Source organism: Gossypium raimondii, chromosome 5, assembly GCF_025698545.1.
Source record: "Gossypium raimondii isolate GPD5lz chromosome 5, ASM2569854v1, whole genome shotgun sequence".
Lineage (NCBI taxonomy): Eukaryota > Viridiplantae > Streptophyta > Magnoliopsida > Malvales > Malvaceae > Gossypium > Gossypium raimondii.
Window position 1 is genome coordinate 7,183,089 of NC_068569.1, and position 22,656 is coordinate 7,205,744.

Sequence of the window (22,656 nt, forward strand, 5' to 3'; positions counted from 1 at the left end):
TCTTCTTTTAAAATATTTTTAAATAATAATATATAAAAATAAATTAAAACTTCAAATTTTGAAAAAAACTTTTAAGTTATTTATTATTTTAAATAAAATAAATAAAATTTAAACACAAAAAGGTAAGTTTTAATTGAATGATAATGTTTAAGTGTCTTATACACTCTTATTTATTTTTGATTATTGTAACTTCGATTTTGGTGACAGTTGCTTCATAATATTAATTTAATTAGAAACTTGAATATAATATAAATAGTTATATTTATATAATTGGTGTAGAAAAAAATACAAAATATTAATGCTCATACACAAATTACTAGTGTGTTTCGATCGTTTTCATCATATTTTGGCAATAGCGGCTTATGTCTGTGCCTATTAATACAAGATTTTAATATTTTAAATTAATTTTAATTTGGCACTTCACTCGTTTGGGAGAGTATGAGGTAAAATCGGGGTATGTGCTGCCTTTTAAATACCATGTCTAATATTATGAATTTGGCATTTAATGGGCCGTGGAACAGTTTGTGGAACATGAAAGTCCCTACAAAGGTGGTGATTGTTGATTTTTGGTGGCGTTGCTTACAACGGTTGAAACTGTTGAGCATGTACTGCTATATTTGCCCGATTGCCATGGAAGTTTGGGGGGAGGTAGGAATGACTCGTTAACGCGGCCGTTTCTTTTTTCAACAATATTTTAGCCATTCCTGTTGTGGGTTCTCGATGTCGACTGATGAATATTGCCTGGAGCTTATGGTTGCATAGTAACCTTCTCGTTCGGAAAGGTAATGTTGCCTCTTTTCATTCTATCATTTCAGCTGCTGATAAATTTTTACAAGATTGGTCTGATGCCCGGAGAGTTGGCGACGGAACGCAGCAGCATGCTGCTGTAGGTGGCATGAGCAGCGAGCATTGGGTTAGACCTGCAGCGGACTAGCTTAAGTGCAATATAGATGCAGCAGTCCCTAATGATCAGAGAGGTTCGTCTTTTGCTGCTATTATCCGGGCTCACTCGGGGCCTTTTGTCCGGGGAGTTTCCGGTCCACCGCGGCTGAACTCATAGACATACGTGAGGCCTTGTCGTGGCTGAAAGAAGAAGGGTACGATAAAATGATCATTGAGTCGGATTGCAAGCCGATTATGCTTGCATTGAGTTATTCAACGACAGATTTATCTGAATTCGGAAATGTATTACGAGATTACCTTTTTCTTAGTGCATCGTTTGAGCTTTTGTCTTTCCTTTGTACACATTTAACTGCCAATAAAACTGTCCATGAGTTAGTTCAAGTGGCTTAATTCTCTCATGGTCGACATACTCGGGAGACTCCGTCCCACTTTATTTATCATATTCTTGATTTGGATTGTCCTTCACCCACTGACTTTGGGGAACATAGATTCAAGTAGAATTCTTCCTTTCAAATTTTTTTCTATAATGATGATTACCAATAGACGACTTGATCAATTTTTAATATTTTATCTTTAACTCTTTTTATTTATATAATGACTAAGGTTAGTAACGTAATTGTCTAAAAAAAATACATAAAATAGATCTGAAGCGAAAGAAAAAATTTGCATCACGTGCAGTGCAGTGATACAAGAAATAAAGTATGGTAGAAAATTAAAAAGAAAATATTGATAATCTTCTACCACTTTCTTCTTCGCGACATCCAATCTACTCTCCCTTTTAGATCAACATTGAAGCATTTCGAAAATTTTAAATATTCTTTCCCATCCAAAATCCTTCTTCAACTTTAACCTCAAATTAATCAAAATATTTTACTTGTACTAAATTTGTATTTGTTTTTAGAAAATTGACTATGAAAGAAGCGAAATCAGTTAAATTGAATTCACAGCAACATCAACAGCACGAAAACGGTCACTTCTCTCCGTTCAAATTCGCTAAGTTATTGGATCCAGAAGCTTCTTGGGACAAGGTTAATCTTCTTCTTCTTCTTCCTTTTTGTTCGTTAATTTTGTTGACTTTATTTAAAAGTTTCACTATTAATTTGACTCAGATACTCTAACAGTAAACTGTAATTATAGTCATTTATACTTTAATTATGCTCTTAATTGAGTTTATTTAGTTCTGGAAGTAGTTTAATTTAATGGGTTTTTGCTTTTCCTGTTAAATTGGGGGGAGTGGGGGTTAATTGGATGATCATGAGTTTTCGAAAAAGAAAATTATGATGGGTTTTGGTTGATTGTTGGTGCAGGATCAATTAGGAGATGTATTGCATTGGATTCGACAAGTTGTAGCTCTTTTCTTTGGCTTGTTATGGGGAGCAATCCCAGTGGTTGGAGGCATTTGGATCTTCATGTAAGTTCTTAGATTCATGTTGCACGCATTAGTAAATTGCAATGCTTTGGATTTGTATCGGATTGTTCAACTGTACCAAGTTTAGTGAGTTCACTAGTTATGTAGATGTCATATTGTGATATGCGGTGTGCTCATGGTATGACCCTGCATATAGCACTGTACCAAGTTTAGTGAGTTCACTAATTATGTAGATGCCATATTGTGATATGAGGTATGCTCATGGTATGACGCTGCATATAGCAGGAACCTAGTGTATTGGGCTTTTGGTATTTAACTAGTGTAATTAGCTGGAACTATTGCTTTCCGTTGACAAAATCTTAGATTGGCTGAGGATGAATCACCAATAATTTTTAGCTATTGACTTGGGTGTAAAATAAGGATTTGAACATTCTCTTAAGCTATCAGGCTGAAAAGGGATAAATAAATTGCTTTGCTAAAACTATACCAGAGTGTGTTTTAGTTCATGTGCATACCCCTGGTTCGCTCTGATGTATATTTCCTAGAAGGTAGTGAGAATTTTGAATGCAGTATCTGTCATTGGTGTTTTGAAATCGATAAGTTAAATACATAACTTTTCTACTTGCATTTATGGATTATGGAATGTCTTATGTCACCATCCCGTTTCTTTGAATATCTGAAAGAACTATGATGTTGTCTTCATGTGCCAACTACTTTTAAAGCTAGCTTACCAGTTTTGTTGAGGGTTTTATGCTGCCAACTTCCATTATCTTGAATGTCTTGACATCCGCCCAGTGTTTTTGAAGAATTCATTCAATAAGCAATAGTAGTAGTATTTGTCGTTGTCCTGCGTTTTTTTAGTTCTTATTCTTGCTGAACCTTTACTCAATTATTTGATGTTGTTATAATGTTTGCAGTTTTCTGGCCATATCCACTGGTATTATATATGGCTATTATGCAATGATACTGAAGATCGATGAAGAAGAATTCGGTGGTCATGCAGCCCTTCTCCAAGAAGGGCTTTTTGCTTCAATGACTCTCTTTCTGGTACTTGTTTAACTTTTCATTATTTCTTTCATGTTCAAATGCCAGCATTGCATAACATTCTCATGTTTATAGTTAACAAAACTATCTTTTCCTATTCAGTTGGCGTGGATTCTCGTATACAGCTTGGCCCACTTTTGATACGCATTTTAGCATCAACTCTGCTGCCCTCTGTTTCTAAATTCACATTTCAAGGATCTCTTTAGATGAGGAACAATTCATTATCTCTGAAAACAATGAGAAACTTTCTTAGTTGAGAAATGCAAATAGCTTTTATTTCCTTTTACGACATTCCGATTTTGCAGAACATGAAGTTTTTTTTTTCCTTTTATCATGGTATGTGTATATTTGATTTCAGTTTATGGTACAAAGCACCTGATGCTAGACTAAAACACCTTTTTCTCTTGCTTCAAAATATCTGTTACTGGAGAAATTTCTGATAATGCATGGAACTTGGGCAAATTTCAATAACGTTCAAATTGCCCTAGATTTTGTCATTGTTTTAAACAGATCAAGTACTGTGCTCTTTGTCCCCCCAAATCCACCGTTTCTTGAAGATTCTTATTATTTTCATTGTTGTTCATGAATGCTTGCTTTGATTCAATTGAGTTTAACTCCGATTTCTATGATTTTCCCTCTACAAGTTCCCCTTTGTCACATTCCCCTGTATTTGCCATCTTACTGAACTAGTAAATTTTCAAAACTCTAATTAATGAAAGAAAAAAAAAAGACTTTGGAGTTCATAGATAACAATAATCTCCAATAATTACAGAATCTAAATTGGTACTACTACTATTTACAATAATTAAAATAAAATTCCTCTTTGTTTCTTCCTCTAGTTTCATTGCTAATACCTCTCCCTACTGGACATTCGCCAGTTAAATTTGATTTTCTTTCTTAAAAAAATTAAGGGAAATTAGGATCAAATTCAAGGGCCATGTTTCCCAATTTTTCTTGAGAAATAAGCATCCCATTCATGGGGCCCAAGTTTCCCAATAGCAAAATACTTCCAAGATTCTTCTTCCTCAAAGTCATAATTCACTATTCTCCCTTCATTCATTTGATTCCTCACTGTCTCAACTCTGTCAAGAATACCCTTAACTGTTAGATCAAATGCATCTTCAATTTCCCCCAATCTTGATGATGGATCTGCATATATCACCTTTGGGATCATCTTTATAATTTCATCCTTCATAGCTACTCTTCTGTCTCTAGAAACTCTTGTTAATATTCTTTCAATGTTGGCTTTCCCAGTTTTAACATCACTTTCCGGGATCATCACCGAGTATTTATTGTAATCCCTGGGGAAATGCCATATATATTGAACATAAGCTGAACCTGGATGGAAGAAAACTGGGATACAACCAGCTATAATTGAATCAAATATTGACCTCCTGGTGTAGGAATCTCCTGGTGGTTGTAAACAGAAGATGGAGTTTTGAAACAATCTCATCACATTAGCTGGCTTGTGGCACTTCTGCGTTTTATCACATTCAAGGAACCTGCATCTCCTTCTTGAAGCAAGACACTGTTCGATGAGCTCATTGCGGATAGATTCGTGGCGACCAGGCCGTCGTGCACCTGCGAAAGAGAACAAGAATCGTCGTTTCAGTCTTCTCATCTTGTTCTGCCATTGAAACACAGCGTCATCTCTTGAAGGATGGAAATATGTTGGATACGGTATCGCAAAGTCATTGTAGTTCCATGGACTCGACTCGAGTACCAACATCGTCATGTTCCTCGATTCATCAAAATTCAGAAGCTCATTGCCCCAATCAGACTCGTTTTTCGGGTCTCTCCTGAAATCCCAATTAATCCTTCCTGCAACCAAGAAATGGTCTCTCCCCCACATTCTTTTCCATTCAGGTCTAGATGCAAGCCACTTGACAAGATTAAGTGCATCATAGTCCCTCATGAACCCATCAGGATCCCAAAGGTAACGACCGACATCGAGGCCGGCATAATACGGAACATAGATTGCTGAAGCAACCAATGGATCTTTAGTCAAGCACTTGTACTGCTTCATCCTGTTGTGGAAAATGACTTCTAGTAAGAACTGGTTTGTAGCAAACCAACCTGAGTTTGAATAAAGCTTTTCATCATTAGAAAGACGGGCACCTAGGCCTAGATTCGACGCACATTCACACATATCCGTCCAGAAACTAAGCGAGCGGCAGTTTTCGAGTAAATCTTGGTTAAATTTCCTGGGAAGGTTATGAATATATATATACCGCCCTGAACATGAATCCAATCCAGCTTGCACCGGATTTTGTCTTCTTGGTTCCGCAACAACTTTCTCTATCCTTTTCTCCATGACAGGATTCAATGAATCCGCAGGTTTATTCCTTTCTCTTCTCCTGGGACGTTGAGGCCTTTCGGTTCGGCTCTTAACAGCCGGTAACATGTTTTCAACAGGTTGATCCTCAGGATTGTCTTCCCTTTGTCGTTCTGAAACATCAGCATTCTCTTGTCGTTTTGCCGTTTGATCTTCAACATTCTCTCCCCTTTGTCGTTCCAAAAAATTTGCCGCCCCTTTCCGTTTAGCTGCTTGATCTTCAACGTTCTCCCCCCTTTGTCGTTCTAAAACATTTGCAGTCTCTTTTTGTTTTACCACACGATCTTCCTTTCTTCTTTCTTGATCCTCCTCAGACTTCTTGTCCCTTTGTCGTTCTGAAACATTTGCAGTAGTCCCTTTTCTTTGTTTGGTCGAACGACCTTCCTTTCTTTTGTCTTGCGCTGAAGATTGAACAACAGGTTTATCATCTTCATCCATATTTTTAACCTCTTCATTACTTGTTACATCTTCGTTATCTTTGGCAGAATCTGTGTCGGTGCCGTTCTGATCTTCAGACAACATGGAATCAATGACCTGGTTAACTTCTTCGACGTCGGAAAACTCAGTAGTTTTATCCTCATCAGTTTCGGTTTCATCATCATCAACAACATTATCTACAATATCAATATCTTCTACATGAGAAGGATCTTGAGTTTCATCATCTCTAACAACAACATGAAAGGACTGGGATGAATCTAAAAAACCCGTATGGTTGTTGGCTACGAAACTATGCCCCCTCTTGCGAAATGTTACAGATGAAGAATACAAATAGCACATGTACAGTGTGAGCCACAAAAGGAAAGAGACCAAAACAATGTACCAGGACTGGGTTCTGCATCGAAATTTTCCACTCATCGGTTTCTCCATTAACGTTTCACTGCTCATACTAATATGATGGTTAATTCAAAATAGATTGTATTCATGTGTGTGAAGAGATTGTATTAACAGAGGAAAGCATAGGCAGAATCTGGAAAGTCGTGAAATGGAATTGCTTGAAAAGCAATTAAGGATTTTTGAACCATTCAAGAATTTTTGGTACTGAATTAAATGTTATTAAAGGAAAAATTCTATAAATTATTATGCCTTTGCCGGGAAAAAAGAAAAGTAGTTAGCTCTATTCTGAGTCACTGTGAATTAAAAAGAAAATTAGAGGACTGATTTGGAATATATGGTTTCCAATTAATCTTATAAATTTGATGACACTAGACAAATTAAGCCTAACAATGAGACCTTGGATTTGATTGGGCCAATTTGCTTTAGACTCCATCCAAAATTGGGGTCTTAAGCTCTAATGTATTGGCTCTTTGTTTTCGTCCTTTGGGCTCTAAATGAGTTCTTTAGTCTCTTTCAATTATTTGTCAATTTACAAGTATAATTTTTACAGTTTACATATGTGCAAAAGTAACCAAAAGGAAGAAATCGAAATAAATGTATAAATTTTCAAAGAGATTATATTATGAGAGTCTAAATTAAAATTTTTAATAATATACAATTTTACTATATGAAATATAGATTGGTGTGATTGAGTCGGCTTTTCTTTTTTTTTAAAAAATCACAAATGAATCAGATAAACTAATTAAAGTAACTACCTAATTATCAAAGTCAGAATAGAATTGGTTTTGGTAGACAACAAGGCTTTCTCTTTCTGGCTTTCTAATTGTAGCGTTGAAGAAGCGGTAGTACACATTTTCTATAATTTTTTGGTGAGGAGTACTTGTAACTATTAGCAAAATGTCTCCATCGCTCGTTTCTTCCTTTCTTTCTTTTATGAATTTTAATAATCGCATGTTGGATATTTTAAAAATAATTTTATTATAATTTATGATTATATATAATCTTATTGAGATGGCATTTCAAATTATTTATAACCTTTTCTTAATGTATTTTAACACACTAACTTTGAATTATCAGCAAAGACAAACAATTACAAAAACCAACCCAGATTTGAGGAGTTGAGAAGTCAAACACTTTCTACTTGTTTATTACCATTTCTTTTGTCCAATCCTTTTGTCTTCAATATGCTGTCAACTTTCCTAAATTAAATCTTCCAAAATCATTGTCCCAGCACGTGTCAACCTGAGATGATTTTAAAGAGTACTTTATAACGGCAAACAATAACTTGATTTCTAAAATATTCGGGACTTTTTTTTTCAAAAATTACCGAAATGGGATAATTATCTAATTATTTATTGGAATGGTCCATTTTCTGTGAAATCGCGTCCATGTCAGCGCAATATCAGGGTACGCGCCAGGAAATCGCGTCCACGTCAGCGCGATTTGCTAACGTGGACACAAATCGCGCCCTCTAGGACGCGATTTGCTGACGTGGCATCAGTTTATGTTTTTTAGCTTGGAAAACTTTGAAAGGCCATAACTTTTCGCTCGGTTGTCCAATTGAGACGATTTTTTTTATTTCGAATAACTTTTCGAGATATACGCGCTGACAAATAGCCGAAGGCGGTTTGCCGCGGTTTTCGTCCAAAAAGATCCTTTTTTGCTCCTCAATTTTGATTTTTTCGGTTTAAAATTGAATTTTGAAACATTCAAATCATTATTTTCCTTATTTATTTGGAGTAAACACCGGATTTTTTTTACAGAATTGTTGTATTATTTTTCCTGATTTGACACGTGTATGGAATAGGTCCGATAAATTGTTAGAACGTAGGTAATATAATTAAGATAATAACAGTATTTTAATAATATGTCAATTAATTAGTTTAGTTTAGTTTAGTTGGTTAATATACTTGTTCTTTTCCTTCAATATCTTGGTTCAAATCTTGTTGGAAACAATTTTAAATCTTTTTGTACTTATTACTATTGATATAATATAGAAGAGTTAATTGACTAAAAAATGGTCCATTATTTCCCTAACTTACTCGTGAAAAGATGTTAACCATATGTCTATATACATATATTATTTTCTATACCAAGTCAGTGATATTAAAGTAGCCACTCAATTTCTTTAAACAGATTGAAAAGTTATTATTTATTCACCTTTATCGGTTTTTAAAGTTTTTGTTGTTAAATGTTAAAAATATATACATGAGATCAATTACGTGTTATTAATTATTTATTATCATCAAATGTTAATCTGAATTAAAATGATCTAAATTGGTTAAGGTTTATTGGATATTAGTTATTAAATAAAATATGGGTCAAATATGTATAAACACTCTAGTATCTAATTTTTAATTAATGATGGACTGATTATAAATTAGGGTTAATGTGCAAACTTTATATATTAAGGTTATAGACCACAAATTACACACGAGATAAATTTTCCAACATCCCATCTTCAAAAAAGAGTGAGCAAATTTTCTCTAAATTTCTTGTGCATTAATTTGAAAGATCAAACTTGTAAGATCCAAACAATTTCAAGGAACCGATAGATTCAAATACGCTTCTGCATCTAATTTTGTTCTTAAATTATTCTTGATAATTTTACATGACAGATATTGATTTATTAAATTTTGTATTCAAATAACATTTGTATACTAATATAAAGAATGCAAAGGCATATAACTTCTCCTGGCAACATAATCTACAGGTATATATATGATTTTCAAACATTATACTTTCCTTACTGTTGTAGAGTTGTAGAGTGTTGAAGTTTCATTATTATTTTAAAATAATGTTTAATTCATGTGACATAAAACAATTTTACCAATGTATTTTAGTTTTAGTATAATAACAAAATTATATGATAATTTTTATATGCAAACAAAAGTTTCACTTAATTTTTAAAATATGTGCTAATCGAGTATTAATTGATTAGCATTAATATTGTTATCTTTTAACTTTTATTGAATAATTTCTTTTAACTCTATAATTATCACTCTACACTGTATTATTTGAGATATTCAAGAGATTTTTTATTCTTCTCCGCTCCAATCTTCTCTTACTTTTGAGGGTACATTTGTTATTACATAAATAATCAAATACTCTCGTTGCACTTGTAACGCATCAATCATTTTACTTTTTTAACATATTTTTATCGATAGGTTCTAATACATCGTAATATTTCTCTTTCACGAACATCTTGAAATAAAAAGTCAACAACTTCAACATTAATTGCACCCTCATTTAATTTAAGATTATTCATCAATTGTTCTAACTCTCACTTGTCTTTTCCCTAAACTATTACTTTATCATGACCAGCAACTTAGAGAATCTCAATTTGTTAAGAGTTAGATTTGGTCCATTTAATAAACATAATTTAATTCTCATAACAAAAATAATAATAAAATTTTCATCAATACGATAAAGATCATGGGATAATTGGATTTGAACGTATGTTATTTAGATGCCAAATAAGAGCTCTACCCTCTCTCCCTATTTTAAACAAGTATTAGCTAATAACATATAAAGTAAAAACATCTCTTCTATTCCTCTTAATTTTGACATTTTAAAAATTGGTCGTTTTAGTTTGAGTTTTAAGAAAATTCAGTAAATTTAGCCCTTAATGTTTACAGAGTTATAACTAAAATGATAAATTTTATAAACATTGAGGGCTAATTTTGTTGAATTTTCTATATTTACGACGAAATTGATAAAATATACAAACATTAGAGGGTTAAATTTGTTATTAGGTCAATGAAAAAGTCCAGGTCAGCTTTCTGTTCCCGGCAACTAATAACAGGAGAGTGACAAAAATATTTAATTTCGAAAAGTCGAGTGATTAAATCGAAAAAAGTAATAGTTGAGTAACCAAAATAGAACCCAAAGGCATAGTTGACTGACTACTTTTACAATTTACCCAAAATTATAAGAAAAATTACCAGCGAAAGCGAGGCCATGAAAACTTATGCTGAAATGAAACCAACTGTATAGTTCCAAAAGCATTAAAAATGTGAAAACATAAAATAAAGAAAAAAAAAATAAAAACCAGAAACTGAGAGACAGAAATGAAGAGGTAGAGAGAATCCGTGTCATGTCAGAAAACCAAGGAACCCTTTGGGGAAAGAAAAAAAAGCAGAATCATTCAAATTCCAACAATACTAAAACAACATTTAAACATTGGGAAGTCGCGTTATGTTTGTTTGCTTTTGCTTTCTCTTTGGTTCATCCTTTAACTAAAAACCAAATACAAGTATCCCAAAATAGTGAAAAAGAAAATTCCCATATGTTTTTTGTTTGTTTGTTTGTAGTGAAATAAATTAAAAAAAAAAGGTTCTTCGTTTCCTTCTTGGAGGTGTTTTTGAATGGGAATGGATTCTAGGATCGAAATCAAGGTGACGAATCCAAAGAAAGTAGACAATGTGGTGCATCCGGTGGGACAAGGGCATGCCACATCAGCATCATCACCACCACAGCCATCCGCATCGTCTCCGCCGACTGATGGGCGGGGGAGGCAGCAGCAGCAGGTGCTGGAGGAGGGTCTGAGGCACAGCCGCGGGCGAGGACGGCAAGGTCGAGGGTTGATTGATTATATGCCGTTCAAAAATTGGGTGCCTTGGCTGATCCCAGGCTTTGTAATAGCTAACGTAGTCGTTTTCCTAATCTCCATGTTTATTAACAACTGCCCCAAGAACTCGTCTTCTTGTGTGGGTCGGTTCTTGGGAAGGTTCTCTTTTCAGCCAATGAAAGAGAACCCTCTCCTTGGCCCTTCAGCTGATACGTAAGTCAAATTATAAGCTTTTTAGGGAATCTCTGTTTTTTTTTTTGGGGGGGGGGATTGTGCAAAAATTCAATCTTTGTGGTTTAAAGGTTGATATGTAGCAGATGAAAATCATGATCATATGATGGGAATACGTAAAGATAACTAATGTAAAAGCCGTTTTTCGGAAATGAACATTAATTCAGCTTCTAGAGAATGATTTTGGGGGAAATTTGAATTAATAAACAGAACAGTTTGGATTTTTGGGACTGCCTTAATCGGTCTGTCAATTCTAAAATAGGTAGAGCTGGATTTATACAGATTAATATATGAAATCTATGGTCAGTCATGATATATTATAATCTACTTTTAGAATGAAATTTCTGATCAGTTTTTACAATTTTCTGCTTTAGCTATCATCTTGAAAGGTCATATAGTAAACAAATTATTTTACAGGATAATCTCTTTGAAGCTGTTGACTATATATATGTAGGCTACTTTAGCTAGGAAAATAGATCTCTATGATTATTATAAGTTCATTATTGACTTGTCCTAATATGCTTTTTCTTTCTTTTTTTCCTTCTTCAGATTAGAGAAAATGGGTGCCCTGGATGTAATCAAAGTTGTCCATAAACATCAGGCATGGCGTTTGATTTCTTGTATATGGTTGCATGCCGGTGTTTTCCACATACTTGCCAATATGTTGAGTCTCCTATTCATTGGAATTCGGCTCGAGCAAGAATTTGGATTTGGTATGCATATTGTTCCAGCTTAAACTTTGTCCTGTTGATAACATCGACCTTTATGACATTTTCTGAACTAAATACACCCTCATATCATGTAACCATTCTTTACAAAATCGAGACTCTGGTAGATTTCTATGACTAAAATCGAGACTCTGGTAGATTTCTATGACTAACTTTCCTAGATCACGCACTAAACTGGTCATAATTTTAACTCATTTTCCTTGTATCCACATATGTCAGAACAATTTTCTTTTTTCTACTGTAGTATTTGTGTAGAACTGTTGAGTGGTCATATTAGGCCTTAGAAAATATCAGTACATAGCTTTATTATCTTAATTTTTGCCAATTTCTGCATAGAGTTAATTAGCTTTGCGGTAAAATAAAACATGGCTAATCCCTTAAAATTTAATTCGACATAGTGATGACAATTACATACCTGTGTTTCCTCGTTATTGTTGTTAATTTCTGTGAGATCACAATGCAAAGTTTTAGAAATGAAGGATGTGAATGAAGAAACTTAGATTACAAACACAATGCATTCTACATTGCTGCCAAGTGGTTGAAGGAACTTTCTGCACTTGGTTGATAAAGGTCACATTGTTTTGCAATGTGCTATGCTTTCTAAATGCCCTTTCCTTCTTCGGAAATCAGCATTGTTGTAGGATAATGGTTAGATAAGGATGGAAAAAGCTCTGAACTTTCTTTGGGAAATGCTTGCAATTTACCTACCGAAAAGTTGTTTCACTAGTTTGAAGGTATTTGATCCTAATTCCTCTTCAAAATCTTTCTGCAGTGAGAATCGGGTTACTTTATCTGTTTGCTGGTTTTGGTGGGAGTCTGATGTCAGCTCTTTTTATTCAAGCTGGCATATCTGTTGGTGCCTCTGGTGCACTTTTTGGTTTACTAGGTAGCATGCTTTCAGAACTCATCACAAACTGGACAATCTATGCAAATAAGGCGCGTAAGATTCCTGCTGTTATTTCATTCTTCAGAATCTGGTACATCCCTTAGCAAATTATCTTACACTTTTGGTTGTCTTTCTGCAGTTGGCAGCGCTGTTGACTCTCATTTTTATTGTTGTAATTAATCTAGCTGTGGGACTCCTCCCACACGTGGATAACTTTGCTCATATCGGGGGATTTATTTCCGGGTTTCTCCTTGGATTTGTGTTTCTAATCCGTCCCCAGTTTGGATACGTTAGCAAGAAACATATTCCTACAGGATACATTGTAACTTCTAATAAACCTAAACACAAGCCATACCAGTACATCCTCTGGCTTGTCTCTATGATACTATTGGTTCTCGGGTAAGTACCTGGAAACCTTTGTTTTGAATTCAAGAAAGCTTGTATATGAAGTATATAATTACGCTATTCATAATCGAAATAGGCTATTGCTTTGTAAATGTACATGATTGATTTTTAAATCGATTCTTCTCCAAAACTACATGACGAACAATCACCTAGGGAAGACATTATTAATTGTTATGACTGACGAGTTAATGTGAATTCGGTATTACTAGGCATATACCTTAAACACCAGTTTCGTTATTTATTTTTCTTTTCTTTCTAGATTCACTTTCGGCCTTATCCTGCTCTTTCGAGGGGTTAATTTGAATGATCAATGTTCTTGGTGTCATTATATGAGTTGTGTCCCGACCAAGTTATGGAGCTGCAAATCACAACAAGCGTATTGTGAGGTGAGTTGTGCTGCTCTCTTCGTTTACTTATTTCTTATCAGTTTAGTTTCTTAATTATTATTCCTTCTCGACCGGATTAAAGCAAAAGGTCTTAATAAAATGTTAAACAAGTGACTTGTTGAGATTCTTTATGAGGAAACACATTTTGATCTAACGCATGGGGAATCATCACATACACAATCAACTGCCATATTGAATGTGAAATATCACTTGATGCTGCCCTTTGACCTTTTTCTTTTCATCAAGGCACTCGCCATCCTTTACTAAGTTTAACTAATATTTTCTTGTTCATGATAAATTTTGCATATGGCCACGGCTCAATGTTCATTGTTTCTATACCGTTATCGCTAGTTGAAATGCACGGTTTATCGATATATTCGGTAATTTTATTGCAGTCAATTGAATACCAGAATCAACTGAACTTAACATGCATAAGCAATGGTAAAAGCAGCATCTACAATTTATCAGGTGAAAGCACTTCGCAGGTTCAACAGCTATGTACTAAACTCTGTAGTAGATGATGGATGCACAATCATGTATAGGATAAGATTTCTTTGTAGAAAAATATTTAAAGTTTCGATAGTTTTTGTTGAATACATTACAGGCTCATTTTTAATGCTCCATTTTAGACGAAATATTCTTCCAATGACCAAGTGCTATATATTTTCTTTTAGTACTCTTTAATCCCTATCATTTATCCATACCTTATGCTTCATAACCTTTGGGGAACCCTGGATTTGTTTATGATGATGAAATAGTAGGCAATATAGCTTTGATGTAAAGAAAAGTTAAACATTGTTCTGGGTCCGGGATGTGTACGCTTGTTGTTATATTCATATCCAACTCTCATCTAAATTCGAGAATCAATATTGTATTCAACTTGACAAGTACACAAACTCGAAGCTTTGCTGAGTTTGAATCTCGGCATCTGCAAGTTGGGGTCTCATGTGCAATTCTAACAAGTTTTGAGCTGTTTTCGAGCAGATTTGTCGAAATCGGACTGAATTTAAGTCTCGAGATCCAAACCCGATAATCTTTAGATCCTCCTCTCCATGTACTCGTGTTATAAAAATGTTAGTGAAAATTTGTTTAATGGGTTATTAAATACAGAAGTTATACCCATCAGAATTGATGGTGAAGCTTTTAATGAAAGGATTCCATTACAAGAAAATAGATATGAAGAGCGTATTCAATAGCAGTTGAGCATTCTAATTCAAAGCTATTTACAGCCACCGCCCATTGCTCCAAACTCACTTTAAAATTTGCATATGAATAGCTCAACACCATCCAAGCTGTTCCTCCAAATTTAAAACAGTTTTATGTTTACACTTGGCAAAGAAAAGGTAGTGGTGGCCGTGATTTACTCCACACTTCTCTAACTCAATTGCAACTGTCCGATTTTGGTGGTTTTGGTCATTATTGTTTTATCCAACCCATAATTATTATCTCTGAAATTATAGTTAGTGTTTGAATTTCCCGTTTATAAAAATAATTATATTAAATTTAGAAGTTGGACTCTCCATACCTTTTCCTTATATAATTTAGGAGAGGTAGGTTAAGTTAGTTAGGGTAGTTGCTCTTTACTAATCAATAGAAAAATCTACGACAACATTGCATTGTAAACAACAAAAAAAGGAGAGGAATAGTCCAAGTGGTCAATGATTAAGTACATACATATGCATGATGAAGGTATATATGGGAAGAAAGAAAAGATATGATGCCATTTTTTGCTTGCTTGTCAAACATTTAGAAAGCTTTATTATATATTCCCATGGGAGAGAGATTGCGTAAAGCTGAACACTATCCCCCTCAAAGCATGCAAAGTTTCATCCAAATAGATTGCATGATCTTGGGAGGAAAATAAAAGTATATGGCCCCTACACCCAACCAACGGTTTGACAAAGACCAAGCATGTGCTTTGATGGACATCCCATGCATACCCGCTTTGGAAAACACTAATTATAACTTCATTTTAGTTCTTCAATCTTCTTCTTTTTTCGAAAAAAAAATTATGACATAATTAGTTGTTTTGGGACATAAAACCAGATTAACAGTGAGATGTTTAAGTTGTCCCAAACGTAATCAATGGGTTTAAAATTTTACAATAAAATTAGAAATACAACAAACATAACCCAGTAATGATATGATCGACTCTTTTAAGCTTTACCTTTAATCCATTAGGTATTCAAAGATCAAAACCCAAACTTGTTCTTAATCTCAATTAATGAACTACGTATATTCCTTGTGTACATATAGAATATGAAAAAAGGTTTATATAAAAAAGCATGACTTTCCAAATTGAACATGTTTGCTTCATGTCTAAGACACATGCAAATGAATATATGATCATAATGTGCGAATGTGGCGAATTATATTCTCCATGATAGGCTATACAACCCAAGCTATATATGATGTCAATTCCTCAATATAAATGTATTTAGAAGGTTCTTGTGTCATAGGAACTAGATCAAATTAATCACTCTATTATTAAATAGATTAATTTAGTCCCTATATTATTAAAATGAATAAAAAAAATCTAATTTGAAATAAAGTTAACCTTTACTGTATGAAAATATGTCAAAAATTAGTTTTTTTCAGTTGTACAGTAACTTTTGGACACCCGATATGTTGGAAATTAAAGGTGTTTGATGGTTGTGAAAATTAGACAAAAGAGATGAAGCATCGAAGAGTTTATTGCTACATGGAAAGATGTCATGTAGTGAAAGGACCATAGACAAGGATAGGTACTGTGGGGGCAAAACATTAGTTTGTCCCCTTGCGAAGTCTCCTACAGCCCACACATGTTAACGCCTTTGTTATCCATCTTTTCGTCGACATGCATTCTCAAGTATCTCACCTCCGCTTTGATGCAGCTTCATGGCCTTTCCTTGTTCCTTCAGCTCAGCTTTCTCATATATACGTGACAAAATGCATGTGATTTTTTAAAATTATCCCCTTCTTCCAATGCCCTTTTCAAGCCATCTTCTAAAGCATTGAAATTAATATTCCATGTGATTGCACGTTATGCATAGTTGTAACATATTGGCTAAGATAAACATGAAAGTTCAAAAAACTCAAAATACAATTTTATTATTATACTAGTTTATAATTTTACATTTTTTAAATGATTAAATTAAAATTTAATGCATAATTTTTAATTTTAGAGGGAGCTAAGGTCGGCTGACCCTAAATGAAGGACCCAAAGCTTCTACTTTTGACCAACAATACCCATGCCTCTTTGGCAATATTAACAATGTTATTTAAATTAGAAAAGAGTGTAGGACACATACATACATCTACTTATGTACTCGTAAAATGGAAAAGAGTACGGCAATCACAATTCTTCAAAATTTCTTTAATGGAATATATATATAGTAAATGATTTCAAAGTGTTATATAGGTTTTTTCTTCAAAGGGAATTTGAAATGTCAACATCTCTCTCTCTCTGTCTCTCTCTGTGCATTAAATACAGGAACATGAGTAAGGAACAATTCACCAAAACAAATGAAAGGGGAAGGATGAAGAGCTAGGGCCAAGGCATTGTTGTTGTTTAATTTGAATACGTGCACCGCAACTAATGCAAATGAATTCGAATTGGTCAAATGGCATTGCCACTAATTAACCCAAGACCAAGGGCATATCCCAATTTCCAGCAGCAAAAGAATAAGAAAAAAAATTCGAAGTTATGAATCTGGAAATTGGAAATCAAAGTCAGCTAAAGTGGCATGTTCCCAATACTATATATCCAAAAGTCCCACCTAATCCATCGTGTTAGTTATGACTGTCTCCCATATGACTTAGAACACATGAAAGTAATTTTTATGTAAACAATTTTAAAGGTCAATTTATATGTAGTAATGCCAAAACTAATTTGTTCATTTCCCACTCAACATATATGAAGTACGTACCAACCTCTGACCCTTTCCTCCTTCTTCTTCTTACCTTAATTATTTAATTAGTTAATATTAATTTGTACGGTCGAGACGTAAATTTCCAAATATTAGGTAGGATACCTTCGATGTTTTAAAACGTATGTACACACACAAAAAATCAATTATTAATAGACATGTATAGTTTTTATTTTGGGAACTTTCTCTATAAATTTTGACTTTGCGGAAGCGAATGAATCAAGAAAAACCCCATAGTGGGGATTAGTAAGTGAGAAGCACGCTCTAATCAGACGCAATGATGAACCCTAACATCAGGCGGGGTCTTGCTACTGTTCACGTCGAATCCCTACCATATTTACTCTACATTACGTGGAAAAGTATAATTGATCCACGTCAACGACGTAATTTTTGAAAAAATTGGATTTTTTGTGGCGCGCACATGGCTGGAAAATAAAAATAAAAAATAAAAAATAAAAGCGCAAGCCGACTGCAAGAGTCATGGGCTGGGATGTTGTCATGTTTGAGAAATGACTCACCTCACCCCCCAAAAGCTGCACTTCACGCATCCCTTACTTTTCACCCAATTTCATTTGGCCTTACTGACTGTAATTCGTGTACTTGAAACGTGACAATCTCACGATTCGATTGGTATTATAATATAAAAATAATAATTTAAAAACACAAATATATATATTATATATGTACGAACAAAACAAACGAAATTTTACATGCTAAAAGTAATTAATATTTCAATTTCTTTATAAATATTTATTATTTAAAGGAGTTGAAATAAAAGTCTATTTTACTTTTATTTTCCTTTCTATTTGTCAAAAGAAAACAATTTAAGTTTTGGTCAAAAACACTATGTTTGGGCTTTTTTTTCTTTTAGAAAGTTGAATTCACACGTTCTATTTTTTTTGTTATTACTATTATTTGAATTTTAGAGATTTTTGTTTATACTACTCTTTCATATTCAAGATTATTATTAATATTCCAGAAAAAAATTATTTTTTTCTGTGATAGATAAAATAACAAAATTACATTAGGCTAATTATTCGAAAGTACTTCTCGCTTTGTCTTATTGTAGATTCTTAAAACTTCATTTGGAACAGCATCAATGATCTATGATCTTGATTTCCATGTTAAACCCAACTTAGTCAAATGATCTGCAACTATGTTGTCATTTTTAGGTATATACCTAATTCACCATTGTCCTTCAAATCTCAAACTGGTTAGACCCTAGTAAGTACTGTGATACTTAAATCCTCCAACTCATTATCAGTTAAGGCTTTAACCATATCTAGGTTATCAGAATGAATTGTGCCCGTTTATAACTTAAAAAAGAAGAAGAAATTATTATTAAACATAGCAATATGATCAATTTTATACTATAAAAATTGCAGGCGAAGCTTTACACATTCTTCTTTTTATTTTTTTTTATTGAAATAACACATTCTTTTTAATACTTAATCAAAATTACGTTTTCTAAAGTCATAAAAGTACATGACCATTTGAATTGCAAATTACAATAATGACCAAGAATGTTTTAAGAAAGAATAATAATAATTAAGACATGTTGAGTGAATTGAGGTAACTTTCTATTCTCTTTTTTAGCAGACGGAAGGATGCCTAAAAATAATTAATAAATGGAATATTAACAAAATACAGTTGAAATTTGGCCATACTTCACTCTAGCTAATTTGTTCAATAAGCATTCCATCTTTGAAAATTTTAAAGCACCTTTATATCTAAAAGATTACCAATTTTTATATATACAATTGATATAAACTTGAATGTTCAAAAGCATTAATAATACTAATTTCAAGATAATATTTATTATTTTAATATGTTTTAAATAATTATTTAAAATTAGTTTTAATCTAAAGGAACATGAACCGACAAATGATCAAAATTACGTTGTGAAAAAGAAGAAGGTATTTTGAAACGTAATAAATTGCATGAGATTGACATTATCTCGTAGCTAACATGCACGTTGATTAGAAGGAAATAATAGGAATGAATTAATTAAAGGAAAAAGGAATTTATTGAAAAAAACTGATAGCACGGCATTGGGAGCAGGAATCAAGTGTGGGCGGGAGTGGCTCGAGATTTCGTGTAATATGGGCCGATGATTGCGGGATTAAGTGGGTCCCACTCCATTCGTTGGATGCTTTGCTTTGCAATGTGTTTTCTAGTTGGGTTACATTAAATATTCCCTCTTTTTTTTAGTAATCCGAATGGGTCCATCTCATACCCTCCAAATCTTTCTGTCGGGTTCTCAAATCACAGCCGTTCATCACGCTACTTCCTTTTCGTATTTTAGATAGGGTTATTAGTTTATTTAGTATTTAATTTTTTTAAAAATTTTGGTATTTAAGTTTGATTTAATATTCAATTTGATATTCAATTTTTCAATTTGATACTTGAGAATTTTTTCTAAATTAAACACTTAAATTTAGTTTTTATATTTAAATTGGTACTCGAGTGTTTTTTTTCTCAATTATCTACTTATATTTTTTAACGAGTATCTATGTTAAATGTTCATTGAGCCATATGATGCCTTTTGATTTAGATACTAAATTTAACATTAAGGTCATTTAATTATCAAATTGAAACAAAAATTAATACTAAATTAAACATTAAAATAAAACCCAAATAGCAAATAGCACATTAACCCTGGATAGTATAATTAAATAAAACCTATTTCCTTATTTTACTTTTAAATCATAAAATAAATAAACTTTAATTTTCATTATTTATAATAACTAATTATAAATAATAAAATATATCTATTTTTTAATACTACAAATTTTAAGTTTAGAAGAATAAAAATTTGGCGTTACAGGAATTTTTATTTATATTTTTGCAAAAGCAACATTAATGATTTGTTTGAAATTTCCAAATAATGGACCCCTCTATCTTACCCTCCTTAGAGGCTTAGACCCTCTCTTTAAGTAGAGCCCCCCTCCCTCCATCTGCCTTAACTCTCTCAAGTCTCAGCCCTATCTTCCTTTTTGTTTATTAGGAAAAAAAGAGAACAGTTTGAGTAACTGGAGAAGGGAAAAAATGGGTATTGCAGGTGCAGTGTGCATTATTGTGGGCCTTATCTCATCAATGTGGATGGCTGAGGCAAGAATTCCAGGAGTTTACTCCGGTGGGGCATGGCAAAATGCACATGCTACCTTCTACGGCGGCTCTGATGCCTCTGGCACCATGGGTATCTTCCTTTTTCAGCCCCTGTGTTTGCCTCATTTCTTCCCCATTTTCAGATTATGCTTTAAAAGTTTCTGTGTTCATTTTAGCTTTCAAAAAGCGAACCTACATTTATGGCTATAATGAAAAATCCAAATCCTCATTTCACATTTCCTACTTGAAAAAGACTTAAAAGCAGCAACTGAGCTACATTATGACCTTAATTTATCCACTAATTATTTTTTAATAAATGATTTGCAGGAGGAGCTTGTGGATATGGAAACCTGTACAGCCAAGGTTACGGAGTTAACACGGCAGCCTTGAGCACAGCATTGTTCAACAATGGGTTAAGCTGCGGTGCTTGCTTTGAGATAAAGTGCGCAAGTGATCCAAAATGGTGCCATTCAGGAAGCCCTTCCATCTTCATCACGGCAACCAACTTTTGCCCCCCAAACTACGCTCTCCCAAACGACAATGGCGGCTGGTGCAACCCTCCTCGCTCTCACTTTGACCTCGCCATGCCCATGTTCCTTAAGATTGCTGAGTACCGTGCAGGAATCGTCCCCGTTTCGTACCGCCGGTATGTGCTCTGTTTCTTTTTTCTCTTGGACCTCACTGCATTTGTTTTATTTGTCAAAGTTAACTAATTTCATTAAACAACGCCATGCATACTGCAATACAACTAATTAATTCCAAACAAGACCAAATGTATGTTTTGACCATGAAATCACAAAAGACAGCAAGGTTCACAAAGCCCTAAGAGTCTAAGGCTCTTTTTCCCAACATTGAATAAATAAACTTGGTCTTGTCTTGTTGACTAAATGTGTGTTTCACACTTACAGTCTGCTCCGCTTTTTATGCTAACATTGCTCTCTTTTTTTATATTTTAATAAATTACATAGGGTGCCATGCCGGAAGAGGGGAGGGATCAGGTTCACTATCAACGGTTTCCGTTACTTCAACTTGGTTTTGATCTCGAACGTGGCGGGTGCAGGGGATCTTGTCAAGGTTAGCGTGAAAGGATCAAGGACTGGTTGGATGAGCATGAGCCGAAACTGGGGTCAGAACTGGCAATCAAACGCTGTTCTTGTTGGTCAGTCACTCTCTTTCAGGGTCACAGGCAGTGACAGGCGCACTTCCACCTCTTGGAACATCGTTCCCGCCCATTGGCAGTTTGGTCAAACATTCACCGGCAAGAATTTCCGAGTTTGATAAATATGTGTTTTTTTTTTTTGACGATTTGGAGGAAGGAACAACCAATTTGCAAAAGAAAAACTTATTAACCCCAAGAGTGAAAAAAAACTTTAGCAGTAGAAACGAAAAAAAAATACAAGTTCCCCGCCATGATCCATTTCCATTTCTACTCTTATTTTCTTTTGGGTTTCGACTTTTTAACCAGTATTGACCCTTTTTAGTCGTAAAGAGACGAAGGGCAAATGTGTAATGGAAAAAGACCGATGCGGCTGCACAAGACTGTAGCCCACAGCCTAAAGGTTACCAGTTAGTTTAACGAGGCTATATAATATTACATACTATTTGCCTTACTATAGTTGAGTTCAAATATATATAAATGTTTGGTTTGTTTCCTATGCTTATTATATTAGGAAGTAGGGTTTTTTAAATATATTTACATAAGTCGAGATATCGTAACTTTCATTATGTATGACGTCGTATCTAATTGAGGATTTCTACAATTTCTTATACTCTCCAATTTCTAGTTAGCGCTATAATCTGAAAGTTAATGGCTTTACTGAATACGGAGTGTCGTAGCTTCAGCAGCTATGGTCTAATGTAAAATGGAGCAGGGTTTGGATAGAATCATAAAGCACTTTAATGGATATTATTTATGGATTCCCAATTATTGCCACTTTCTTAGGGGAATT

The 22,656-nt window shown here is 33.9% G+C and overlaps 4 protein-coding genes across 4 annotated transcripts; 3 read left to right on the forward strand and 1 right to left on the reverse strand.

Annotated features, from left to right (window-relative positions):
• The first annotated feature begins 1,581 nt into the window (after positions 1 to 1,581).
• LOC105770852 (uncharacterized) lies at positions 1,582 to 3,708 on the forward strand. Its single transcript, XM_012592207.2, has 4 exons — positions 1,582 to 1,931; positions 2,211 to 2,314; positions 3,190 to 3,319; positions 3,419 to 3,708. The coding sequence occupies exons 1-4, from the start codon at positions 1,815 to 1,817 to the stop codon at positions 3,455 to 3,457; spliced, it is 390 nt and encodes a 129-aa protein (XP_012447661.1). The 5' UTR covers positions 1,582 to 1,814; the 3' UTR covers positions 3,458 to 3,708.
• Positions 3,709 to 4,125: 417 nt separating this feature from the next.
• Positions 4,126 to 6,666, reverse strand: LOC105770851 (xyloglucan galactosyltransferase KATAMARI1 homolog). The gene has a single exon (XM_012592206.2). The coding sequence runs from the start codon at positions 6,534 to 6,536 to the stop codon at positions 4,245 to 4,247; it is 2,292 nt and encodes a 763-aa protein (XP_012447660.1). The 5' UTR covers positions 6,537 to 6,666; the 3' UTR covers positions 4,126 to 4,244.
• Positions 6,667 to 10,532: 3,866 nt separating this feature from the next.
• On the forward strand, positions 10,533 to 14,367 carry LOC105767419 (RHOMBOID-like protein 1). Its single transcript, XM_012586937.2, has 6 exons — positions 10,533 to 11,268; positions 11,836 to 11,999; positions 12,787 to 12,950; positions 13,040 to 13,299; positions 13,565 to 13,691; positions 14,087 to 14,367. The coding sequence occupies exons 1-6, from the start codon at positions 10,853 to 10,855 to the stop codon at positions 14,210 to 14,212; spliced, it is 1,257 nt and encodes a 418-aa protein (XP_012442391.1). The 5' UTR covers positions 10,533 to 10,852; the 3' UTR covers positions 14,213 to 14,367.
• A 6,188-nt stretch (positions 14,368 to 20,555) lies between these two features.
• On the forward strand, positions 20,556 to 22,360 carry LOC105767420 (expansin-A4). The gene is made up of 3 exons (XM_012586938.2): positions 20,556 to 20,798; positions 21,035 to 21,353; positions 21,676 to 22,360. Exons 1-3 carry the CDS (start codon positions 20,648 to 20,650, stop codon positions 21,983 to 21,985), a joined length of 780 nt encoding a protein of 259 aa, XP_012442392.1. The 5' UTR covers positions 20,556 to 20,647; the 3' UTR covers positions 21,986 to 22,360.
• The last annotated feature ends 296 nt before the right edge of the window (positions 22,361 to 22,656 follow it).